This window comes from Adiantum capillus-veneris, chromosome 2 (genome assembly GCF_014529385.1).
Source record: "Adiantum capillus-veneris isolate H3 chromosome 2, ASM1452938v2, whole genome shotgun sequence".
In the NCBI taxonomy this organism is placed as follows: Eukaryota; Viridiplantae; Streptophyta; class Polypodiopsida; order Polypodiales; family Pteridaceae; genus Adiantum; species Adiantum capillus-veneris.
In genome coordinates, this window is record NC_140932.1 from 121,757,910 (window position 1) to 121,769,936 (window position 12,027).

Below are 12,027 nucleotides of genomic sequence, written 5' to 3' on the forward strand. Positions count from 1 at the left end.
GACCCGGGGCGACCTCTGGGGAGCTAACTACTATACTGACACAGACATTACATGAGGCAACAGCAGAGCCATACCCACACACTCAGCCTGAGCAGAGGAGCCCGCCGATCAGAAAGCATGCCCCAGAACAGCTGGTACGATGAGGAGTGCCGCCAGACTAGAGCAAAACTTCAGAGGAAGGTGCTTTTGGGGGATGCCACTCACAGACAGTCGCAGATTGACTTCCGACGCCTGGTGCGGAGGAAGAAGAGGGCTTTTTTGGCTCGACTCGAGCAGGATCTATATCAGCTATTCTTGAGTCGGGACTCGCGTGAGGCGTGGCGGCTCTTTCATGAGCAATCCCCCCCCCCCCTGCTATTTCCTCCACAGAGACCTGGGGTCAATACGCATCATCTTTGTACACAGTACTTGGACAGCCGCCCCTCCCCAACCCCCCCGATCCATGCCCACACACACGTGTTTTTTTCACCGCTGAGATGGTGAAGAAAGCCATTGACAAGATGAGGACTGGGAGAGCATATGATCATGATGGCTTAGTTGCTGAGCATTTCATGCATGCCAAAGACCTACTAGCAGAGCTTCTAGCAGTTATGTTTAACCGTGCCATGTGTGAGGGCCTACAGGACACTTGGAGCCTATCTACGATCGTACCTATCTTTAAGGATGGAGACCCCATGGAGCCTGGGAATTATCGCACTATTATGATTGGGTAGACACGGGCACGGTTGTATGCATCCATTCTTGAGCAACAGCTGAGTAGATGGGCAGAGAGGGAAGGAATGCGTGCAACTAGGCAGGCAGGGTTCAGGAGAAGCTTCCCTACTCTTGACCATATCTTCACACTCAGGGCCATCATCGAGGAAGGCAGATCTCATGGGAGACGGATCTATTGTAGCTTTGTGGACTTCCGAAAAGATTTTGACACAGTACCCAAAGCTAGATTGATGCGCAGATTACACGAAATGGGAGTACCCACAGAGCTCATTTGGGGGATCATGGCATTGTACAGATCAGTAGTAGGGCATGTACGCACCCCGGAGGGACTTTCTACACCGGTTCACTCCACTATTGGGGTGAAGCAGGGCTGCCCGCTCTCTCCTACTCTTTTCGGTATGTATGTGGATGAGGTTTCTGACTACATTGACAGCGATGGGGATAAAGGTGCACAACTGGCAGGGACATGAATTCCACTTTTGTTATATGCTGATGATATTGTGTTGATCTCCGAATCCATAGTGGGAATGCAACGTCAACTGGATACTCTGCATACGTTTGCCCACAAAAGTGGTTTGTCTATCAACCTTGGTAAAACCAAGGTTATGGTGTTTAATACCACCCCACAGTGGATCAGGAGGTCAGCACCTACATTCACATACGGCCAGGAGACTGTGGAGTACACGGACGCTTACACTTACCTTGGAGTGGTTTTCAGCGGACCTACATCCTCACTCAGTAGAGCAGCAGAGACCATACTGACTAGAGCCCACGCAGCATTGGGTAGATTGGAGAGGATGTGTTCGCAGGTTCAGTTTCAGGAGCCCCGGACGAAGCTCTGGCTCTTTGACACCTTGGTGGTTTCAGCATTGCTCTATGGGGCTGAGATATGGGGACCTTCTTTCGATCACCACGAGAGGCCGGGTCGCACAGACGGATGGGGGAACATGGAGAAACCTCTCGTCTCTATGATCTCGCGGCTCATTAGAGCCAAGGCATCAGTACCAGGGGCCATTATCCGCGCAGAGCTAGCGGCCCCCCCACTAGTGGTGGAGGCGCTGACCAGATCAGTCTCCTTCATAAACCGCACATGGGAACTTCCCAGAGACAGATATGCTCGCATAGCACTTGAGTCCTCTCGACAATTAGCCATACAAGGAGATACAACATGCTGGTATGGGGAGATGACATCATGGTTTCAGGCGCATGGGTTCAACATAGACAAGCTGCCACCATTCCAGTACTCATTGGATGCACCATCTCTCATTCTTACACGGTCGGAGATCACCAAGCTCATCCGCCAAGACCTGACCCAGCTAGACACCAAGAGGACATGGATACAACCAGCACAAGAATTGGGCACGAAGATGGCTTTCTACAGAGACCACCTTCTCCAGCTTACGGAAGATGGTTTTGTGACGAGACCAAGATACATGGATACCCACTTGTCTCATGGGATACGATGTGCTACTGGCCACTTACGCACATCGTCTCACCAGCTGCGGATTGAAACTGGGAGATACAGCGAAGTACCAGCAGAGGCCAGGACATGCTCCTTGTGTGACATGGAACCTGAGACAGAGCTGCATTATACATGCCGCTGCTCCGTCTACTACGAGATACGAGGCCGCTTCCATTGCTTGTTCAGAGAGGGTTTTGGACCACTCTCAAGAGTAATGGAATACGAAGATCAGAGATGCCTAGGTTTGTTCTTGCTCGAGCTGCACAGACACAGAGAGAGCCTGATGAACGGCGGGGCTAGCCAGTCTCAAAGACGGATCACAGACTTCTTCAGAGCAGACACGGGACAGCCGCAAGAGCCACTCCCACAGCAGAGCTCCCCCTCGTCTCACACCAAAGGCACACTGATCGATCGAGCGATTGAACTGGGAAAATCCAGGCGCCCACGACTGCGAAGGACTACACAGCACTGACGGAGGCTACGTCAAAAGATTCGGAGCACGCTGGCCAGGCATGCACAACGCCCGGTCAGACTACTAACCATGATGCTAGATTTTTTGTGATAAGCCGCCCATTTTTGCTTAGTTTTTTGCTTAGCTCACATCGACCAATCTAGGATCCCATAGTATATATCTTCGTTTTGTACTTTTGTTAGGTCATTTCGTTACTCTAACTTTGTATCAGATCCACCACCTTGTAACTTTCTAGTCTCATAGAGTCACTAGGGCTTTTGAAGTTCCGTACTTTAGATTCTTCTCTCTCTCTCTCTCTCTCGTCTCTCTCTCTCTCTCTCTCTCTCTCTATCTCCTCTCTCTCTCTCTCTCTCTCTCTCTCTCTCTCTCTCTCTCTCTCTCTCTCTCTCTCTCTCTACTCTCTCTCTCTCTCTCTCTCTCTTCTCTCTCTCTCTCTCTCTCTCTCTCTCTCTCTCTCTCTTCTCTCTCTCTCTCTCTCTCTCTCTCTCTCTCTCTCTCTCTCTCTCTCTCTCTCTCTCTCTCTCTCTCTCTCTTCTCTCTCTCTCTCTCTCTCTCTTCTCTCTCTCTCTCTCTCTCTCTCTCTCTCTCTCTCTCTCTCTCTCTCTCTCTCTCTCTCTCTCTCTCTCTCTCTCTCTCTCTCTCTCTCTCTCTCTCTCTCTCTCTCTCTCTCTCTCTCTCTCTCTCTCTCTCCTCTCTCTCTCTCTCTCTCTCTCTCTCTCTCTCTCTCTCTCTCTCTCTCTCTCTCTCTCTCTCTCTCTCGTGTTAAAAGAGGGTTTTGGACCACTCGCAAGAGTAATGGGATACGAAGATCAGAGAAGGTTTGTTCTTGCTCGAGCTGCGCAGACACAGAGAGAGCCTGATGAATGGCAGCGCTAGCCAGTCTCAAGACGGATCACAGACTTCTTCAGAGCAGACACGGGACAGCTGCAAGAGCCACTCCCACAGCAGAGCTCCCCCTCCTCTCACACCAGCGGCACATTGATCGACCGAGCGATTGAACTGGGGAAATCCAGGCGCCCACGACTACGAAGGACTACACAGCACCAACGGAGGCTACGTCAAAAGAGTCGGAGCACGCTGGCCAGGCATGCACAACGCCCGGTCAGACTACTAACCATGGAGGAGATTGATGAGATTCGCCAACGACCGATGCTAGATTTTTTGTGATAAACCGCCTATTTTTGCTTAGTTTTTTGTTTAGCTCACATCGACCAATCTAGGATCCCATAGTATATATCTTTGTTTTGTACTGTTGTTAGGTTATTTTCGTTACTCTGACTTTGTATCCGATCCACCACCTTGTAACTTTTCTCATAGGTCACTATGGCCTTTTGAAGACGTTAATATAACAATTCATTTCTCTCTCTCTCTCTCTCTCTCTCTCTCTCTCTCTCTCTCTCTCTCTCTCTCTCTCTCTCTCTCTCTCTCTCTCTCTCTCTCTCTCTCTCTCTCTCTCTCTCTCTCTCTCTCTCTCTCTCTCTCTCTCTCTCTCTCTCTCTCTCTCTCTCTCTCTCTCTCTCTCTCTCCTCTCTCTCTCTCTCTCTCTCTCTCTCTCTCTCTCTCTCTCTCTCTCTCTCTCTCTCTCTCTCTCTCTCTCTCTCTCTCTCTCTCTCTCTCTCTCTCTCTCTCTATCTCGACTGATGCGCAGACTACAGGAAATGGGAGTACCCACAGAACTCATTTGGGGGATCATGGCATTGTACAGATCAGTAGTAGGGCATGTACGCCCCCCGGAGGGACTTTCTACACCGGTTTACTCCACTATTGGGGTGAAGCAAGGCTGCCCGCTCTCTCCTACTCTTTTCGGTATGTATGTGGATGAGGTCTCTGACTACATTGACAGCGATGGGGATAAACGTGCTCAGTTGGCAGGGACATGGATTCCACTTTTGTTATATGTTGATGACATAGTGTTGATCTCCGAATCCCCAGAAGGAATGCAACGTCAATTGGATGCTTTGCATACGTTTGCCCACGAAAGTGGTCTGTCTGTCAACCTAGGTAAAACCAAGGTTATGGTGTTTAATACCACCCCATAGTGGATTAGGAGGTCAGCACCTACATTCACATACGGCCAGGAGACTGTGGGGTACACAGACGCTTACACTTACCTTGGAGTGGTTTTTAGCGGACCTGCATTCTCACTCAGAAGAGCAGCAGAGACCAGACTTACTAGAGCGCATGCAGCATTGGGTAGATTAGAGAGGATGTGTTCGCAGGTTCAATTTCAGGAGCCCCGGACGAAGCTCTGGCTCTTTGACACCTTGGTGGCTTCAGCATTGCTCTATGGAACCGAGATATGGGGACCTTCACTGGATCACCACGGGAGGCTGGGTCGCTCAGACGGATGGGGGAACATGGAGAAACCTCTCGTCTCTATGATCTCGCGGCTCATTAGAGCCAAGGCGTCAGTACCACGGGCCATTATCCGAGCAGAGCTAGCGGCCCCCCCACTTGTGGTGGAGGGGCTCACCAGATCAGTCTCCTTCATAAACTGCACATGAGCACTTCCTGGAGACAGATATGCTCGCATAGCACTTGAATCCTCTCGACAGCTAGCCATACAAGGAGATACAACATGCTGGTATGGGGAGATGACATCATGGTTTCAGGCACATGGGTTCACCATAGACAGGCTGCCACCTTTTCAGTACTCATTGGATGCACCATCTCTAACTCTTACACAGTCAGAGATTACCAAGCTCATCCGCCAAGACCTGACCCAGCTAGACACCAGGAGGACATGGATACAACCAGCACAAGAATTGGGCACGAAGATGGCTTTCTACAGAGACCACCTCCTCCAACTTACGGAAGATGGTTTTGTGGCGAGACCCAAATACATGGATATCCACTTCTCTCATGGGATACGATGTGCTATTGGCCAGTTACGCACATCTTCTCACCAGTTGCGGATTGAGACTGGGAGATACAGCGGATTACCAGCAGAGGACAGGACATGCCCCTTGTGTAACATGGAACCTGAGACAAAGCTACACTATACATGCCGCTGCCCCGTCTACTACGAGATACGAGGCCGCTTCCATTGCTTGTTCAGAGAGGGTTTTGGACCACTCTCAAGAGTCATGGGATACGAAGATCAGAGATGCCTGGGTTTGTTCTTGCTCGAGCTGTGCAGACAAGCCTGATGAATGGCGAGGCTAGCCAGTCTCAAAGACGGATCACAGACTTCTTTAGAGCAGACACAGGACAGCCGCAAGAGCCACTCCCACAGCAGAACTCCCCCCCGTCTCACACCAGAGGCACACTGATTGACCGAGCAATTGAACTGGGGAAATCCAGGCGCCCGCGACTGCGAAGAACTACACAGCATCGACGAAGGCTACGACAGAAAATTCGGAGCACGCTGGCCAGGCATACAAGACGCCCGGTCAGACTACTAACCATGGAGGAAATTGATGAGATTCGCCAACGACCGATGCTAGATCTCTTGTGATTCAGCTATCCCAACAAGCCGCCCATTATTCTGCTTAGTTTTCTTGCCTGGCTCACATCGACCAACTTAGGACCCCATAGTATATATCTTTGTTTTGTACTGTTGTTAGGTTATTTTGTTACTCTGACTTTGTATTAGATCAACCACTTTGTAACTTTCAGGTCTCATAGGTCATTGTGGCCTTTTGAAGACGTTAATATAACATTTCATTTCATTTCTCTCTCTCTCTCGCTCTTATGCGAGACTTATGGGACCACACTCAAAGTAGCTGCCTGGAATTGCAATGGATCTATGCGTCTTGATGTGGGTGCCTTTGAGGATAGCTTTACTGGAAGAGACATCATCTTTTACTCTGAGACACACCAAGCCCCAGGGCAATCCATGCCTCACATCAGTGGATACAGGTGGGAGACGGCCTACAGACAGGAGACACGCTCAGAGCACAGAGGGCGGGGCTCGGGGGGAGTAGCAGTGTTATTCAGAGAGGATCTGCAGCCACTGATACATATAGCCCGCAGGGACGAGCACGCTAGGTACATGTGGGTGAGACTGAAAGCAGAGACAGGCAGATACCTCTATCTAGCTATTTGCTACTTTCCCCCGAGTACATCAGTTTATGCATCACCCAGAGGACAGTCCCCTTTCTCTATTTTGGATGATGACATATGGGAGTTCTCTAGGGACGGTGACATTATCATCCTAGGGGACTTCAATGCTAGGATTGCCCATCACCAAGCACTGTTTTATGATACTTCAGAGGAGATGCTAAGAGAACTAGATGTTGCAGAGACGGGCCTTTCCAGACTATCACACGATGTGGAATGTACTGAGTATGGGCAACACCTGATAGACATGGGCACTGCACATGGATTGGCCATCTTGAACGGCCTACAGAGATTTCCTACTTCGGGAGGTTTTACATGCTTCCCACACAGACATGGAGCCAGCACAGTGGACTATGTCATGGCACAGCCGAATCTCATCTCTAGTATCCAGGATCTCACAGTTGAGTCCAAACCGATCGGGATAGCAGTGGATCATGCTCTGATGTCGATGACCATCTCCTTCCAGTTCAGTGTAGCACACAGGCCACGAGTAGCAGCCCCTACTCGCTACACATTCACACGGGAGACGAATTCTGTATACATGGATATTACACTATAAATGTCTCTCATTGCTGCATTGAGGTGCTTACTGTGATGGTATTGTCAACAGCAGTGACACGCTCCAGTTTCTTATTACTAAAATTCGCATTGAGCAACAATGCACATTAAGCTACGTTGAATATCTCATCAGTACAGGTTAGCTTCCACATTTGAACATGTTTCATGTCTGGTTTCTAGCATTGCAAGCAATCAAAATGCAGAACTACATACTCCAAAAACTTAAGCTCGTCTCTTCATGTACAAAGCTTATATTGGAACCGGCCCCACATAGAGGTCCATTTTTTGTTTTTTGAGACACAATTGATGACTCTTACAATAATAACTGATATAAGGTCACTGACAACCACAAAACTTGATCTCTCAATTTCTACACTTTATTTCCATTACTTTCTGACTTCAAAATTAAATGTCTTTCTCTTGGTCTGTTTTCAACTTCCAAGCTGCTTTAATGGAAACAGAGGAAGGCATGTTCCTCTATGAATATAGATTCTAGGAGAAGACCTTATGTAAGGTCACAAGCATAAGCACACAATCGTAAATATCTATCAATATCTTCTGTTTGGGTATGCCTATCATGTAGTTTACAATCACCTCCATTAGATCAAGAAGTACATTCCAGTAAAAAACATGCTTGTTAAAACTTAAAACAAAGAATTCCTTCAGCAAAAAAAAGAAAAAGGCCATGTATAGGATTATTCACTGTTTGTCCTTTTGATGGCAATAAAAGGCCTGAATGACCACAGGCCTGAATAGGATGAGGCCCAGCATTGCCCAGAAAATGTATCATTAATGACTATTACTTTCGAAAGAGGACAGTAAACAAGGTTGCTTTTGGCAAGTGAGACACATTCGTTAAATCTCTTCTATAATGCGAACATTTCAAGCACAGAGTCTAACACGAGAAAAAAGGAAGAAACTGGACTGACCCCAGGAGTTGAAGTGGACAGCATGGAAAGGAGTGCTACTGTTGCAGACTGATACTCCACCAGGACTGCATATGCATCTTCTGATATCATTTTCTGATTTGAGGATTGTATTAGATTTTTTTACAGAGAAAGTTCCTTCATGCAAGTAACTGCCCAGACAGAGCATGTGAAGGGATAATAAAACCTTCAAATGGGTGATGGCAGACCCAATGGTGCGTCCGGGAGCTTGCAAGGCTTTGTTGTAAACCTGTTTGATAAAAAGAGAAGCATAAACATCATGCACTGCAAGGGATCTCTTGAGAAAACCCAAGCCAGGTTTGAATCCCTCGATGAAAACTCAAAAGCCCTAAGTTTTACTAAACAAGTTTTAAAGCTGAATTCGTGAATCTAATGATAACCTGGGTAAAAAGCAGTGCAACAACTTTTGGCAATAAAGTCACCGGGTCACTTTCACTCTCAATCTGTGAGACTAGTTCCTGCAGCAATGGTTACAAAAAGTCAGTTAAGCTGTTTAGTTAAACTAGGAATCAACTTTTGATCTTCAGAATCCAACTACCTTACGATATGTTGACAAAAGGGCTCTTTCTGCCTTCTTATCTAGCTTTTTCAATCGCAAACCACTGGATTCAATACCGACGGAAAAATCATCCAAACAATAAAAGACTCAATCATTACAGATGGTGTGAAAACCAAAAGGCTGGCAAGAATGAAGAAAATATAGAAGTACGCTTACCACTCATCTGCTACATCTTGTAAAGCCAGCTCAAACTCTTCAACAGCCTATTGTAGACCATGTCACTGCCTCAACACACCTGAGATACTCAAAATCTTAGCATACAACACACCTACTTGAATCTTACCTTGCCTTCTAGCACTTCCACCATTTTCACACACTTGGTTGTTAATGCTCCATCAAAACCCTTGGCCTGTTGAAGGTGAACATGGGCTATTCGTTTACTTTTATACCGAAGAGCTGGCTTAAGATTAAGAGCTGATATAAGACAACATTGCATACCAAAAACAGCCGCTCCGAACCATTCAAGGGCTCAGTCCTGCGTATCAATGACTCCTCGCTAATCTCCCCATTTTCCAGTCTTCTTTCAAGTTCCTTGAAAGCAACTTCATAACTTAACAAAGTGTTTGCTTTTAATTGACAAATGAACAAGCATGACATCTCCTACCTTCTGAAAATACTGCTTGTGCCCTGATTATACTACATCCTACCAGGCAATAGTTTTGTAACAATAATTTAGCCATAACAAGGTGACTCACTTGAGTTTGCAAGATCACATCGACAAGTTCAGATGCAGTTGTTCGTAATAAGTGTCTATGAAGGGCTGTCTGAAGTCCACGAGAACAAGACCCGCTTAAGTCAAAGCCAGGTATGGCTTGAAAACAAATAGTCTCAAAGTACAAACTAACCAAAGTCACATGATCATTGTGAAACAGATCCAATGCTTTTGCAAAAAGCTGGAAGCTAGCATACTCCTGCAAATAAAAAGATTTAAGCTTGGAGCCATGAAGCAATAATAAAGAATTAGTTAGCATACCTCATCAGTTTTTTTCTGCAAGGCGTCTGCACGATGCCGCCTGTCTTCAGAAGCTGCAGAAAAGGAAGCTTGCTTAGCTGTTTCCCAGATTGAGAGTAGTGAAGGTCTCAAATGAGCTGCAACGGACTTGGAAAGCGTGCCAACACCATCATCACCTGAAATAAACCAAAAAATATGGATGAAATCAGAGCTCATAACAGGTCTCATCGGAAGACTAGAATTGCAGACTGTTTGCAAGAATCAGAGAAAACAGGACCGCAAGTATCGTGACTTCCACTGTAAACTCAATTTTGAGAAGCAGCTTTCTGCCATCGAACCAACATTACAACTTTCGCTCTAACCAGAAGCATATATACTTCAAAATATTTGGGACTTTTAACTTTTCTGCCTGGAGCTACAAAAAAAGTGCTCATAGACCTGGAAAGGTGCACTCAGCTCTTCAATTTTTTGTGGACAGCAGTGGGCATCAGCTACTTCTCATAGAGGGAGATAAAGAAGGAATGGGTGATCAAAATGAGCAAACACGCAGCCAGATGTTATCTATCTGTCAAATCAAGGGTTCTAACGGTATTCTGTAACCCACAGTCTGGACATACAATCCAACAAGTAACAGTACTTTAGCTGGACAACAAATGAGACTCCTATATACATATTCCAACATTTTACAATCAGTTACTCAGTGTGGCATAAATGTAATCTACACCCACATCACAACTCATGACACGTAAGAAAACTTACCCATCCCCGCACCTTCAAGTTCAGGAAATAATTCCAATATCCGTGTTGCAAGAAAATCCTCTGATATTGTATCCTCCTCTCTTGAACTTGCTTTTTCTGAATTACCCTTGCCACCCCTGTTTGAGAGTGCGACTGTAGACTGATTTCCAGATTTAGATTTTCCTCCCCTCTTTTTTCCTTTAGACCCTTTTCCAACAGTATAATCATCTTCTCCAGCTTCAGAAGTTGTAGATTTGCTGGAGGCTACACTGCCTCCTTTCCTCTTACCAGATTTTCCTTGAGAAATGTTTCCCTTGAGAGTCACATCCGTTGCCTCACTAGGAACAAACCTAACGTCAGATTTTTTTTCTGCAGACAAGGAGACCAGGTCCTTAACTTCAAGCTCCAATTTCTCTAAGAGCACCTGATAAAGTGATACAATCAGAAAATTTATTTTTCGGGAGAAAAATCAAAGGGCTGTCTACACCTGGACAAAAAAGACAACATGAACAGTAACAGCACTACTAACATAACTGCGTCTCTATGCACCATAAAGCAAAGGTCTGCTAACGGAAGGCTTACTTTCCTTCACAAACAACATGCAAGGCTGAAGCACCTTACAATGCAATATGAAGCACATACATGCCCAAACAATTATATATTATGTCACAATTGTGACTATCCTATAACTATTATGCAGAATAGCTAAACCTAAAACGAGGAGACATCAACCAAGGGACACTGTGCGACTAGTGTTGCATTTTACAGTTTAAAGAAAGAGTAGTGTAAAACCCAACCTGAATTCAAAATCTCTAATAAAACTTTCATGAGCGTCCACACACACAAATACTAGCAGACACATAAAAAGAAATAGCGAGCAGTAATTCAAACATTGACCAGAAAACAGGACAGGCGAAGGTTAAATCCCTCAAACAGTTCAATGCCTTGCCAAACAGTAGCTAAACCGATTGTAAATCTCTTGAGTTGATGTGAACACAGCCTCCTAAAAGCAGAAGCACAACTATGCCATAGCACCAGGCAAAAATTTAGCCACCTCAAACCATGGTCATACCTTGAGAAAACTTGTGCTCACAATGCAGGTCTCAGCTACAGTTATCAACTTAGCTTCCTGCAAATAACAAAGTTGTGTCAGGTCTCACGACAAGTAAGACTATGTATCAAACTAGACAAAGGCTTCAAGTCACACAGACTTTCCCAGCTTTTTGTATATATGGACAGAAAGACACTAGTCTGGCCACATCCGCTAGTGAAAAACTGGAGGGCACCAGTGAAACACAATCCAACCTGTCCAAAAACACTGGGTCAAGATAAAAAAACAGCAGCTGTTCTTTCGGAGGACAAGAAAAGAACAAGAGATACCATCCACCTCCATCAATGGCCTCCTCCACAGCTGCATCCACCATGCTAATGAATGATGAATGCATGAACACAGTCTCTAAAGCAATGCCATCCGGATACTTCCCCTGCAAAAAATTGAAGGCGATAGGAAAAATTTAGCAAGATTCTGACTCTACGGCAGTTTTCAGCTACTGCATAGCTTAC

The 12,027-nt window shown here is 46.1% G+C and overlaps 1 protein-coding gene across 8 annotated transcripts in view; it reads right to left on the reverse strand.

The window, feature by feature from the left end:
• The window catches only part of LOC147463503 (E3 UFM1-protein ligase-like protein), a 139,352-nt gene that overhangs the window by 73,266 nt on the left and 54,059 nt on the right, over positions 1-12,027 (reverse strand). For 7 of the 8 annotated variants that reach the window (XM_086489352.1, XM_086489382.1, XM_086489332.1 and 4 more), the window contains 14 exons: positions 11,845-11,948; positions 11,676-11,769; positions 11,537-11,593; positions 10,486-10,888; positions 9,748-9,902; positions 9,620-9,685; positions 9,470-9,538; positions 9,213-9,305; positions 9,058-9,123; positions 8,931-8,977; positions 8,754-8,817; positions 8,596-8,673; positions 8,382-8,444; positions 8,198-8,290 (listed from right to left, as the gene is read on the reverse strand). In XM_086489352.1, coding sequence (XP_086345478.1) covers positions 8,198-8,290; positions 8,382-8,444; positions 8,596-8,673; positions 8,754-8,817; positions 8,931-8,977; positions 9,058-9,123; positions 9,213-9,305; positions 9,470-9,538; positions 9,620-9,685; positions 9,748-9,902; positions 10,486-10,888; positions 11,537-11,593; positions 11,676-11,769; positions 11,845-11,948 — 1,452 coding nt within the window. Of the gene's footprint in view, positions 1-7,884; positions 8,291-8,381; positions 8,445-8,595; positions 8,674-8,753; positions 8,818-8,930; positions 8,978-9,057; positions 9,124-9,212; positions 9,306-9,469; positions 9,539-9,619; positions 9,686-9,747; positions 9,903-10,485; positions 10,889-11,536; positions 11,594-11,675; positions 11,770-11,844; positions 11,949-12,027 lie in introns of those variants that run through there. The other variant, XM_086489346.1, reaches the window with a different exon arrangement.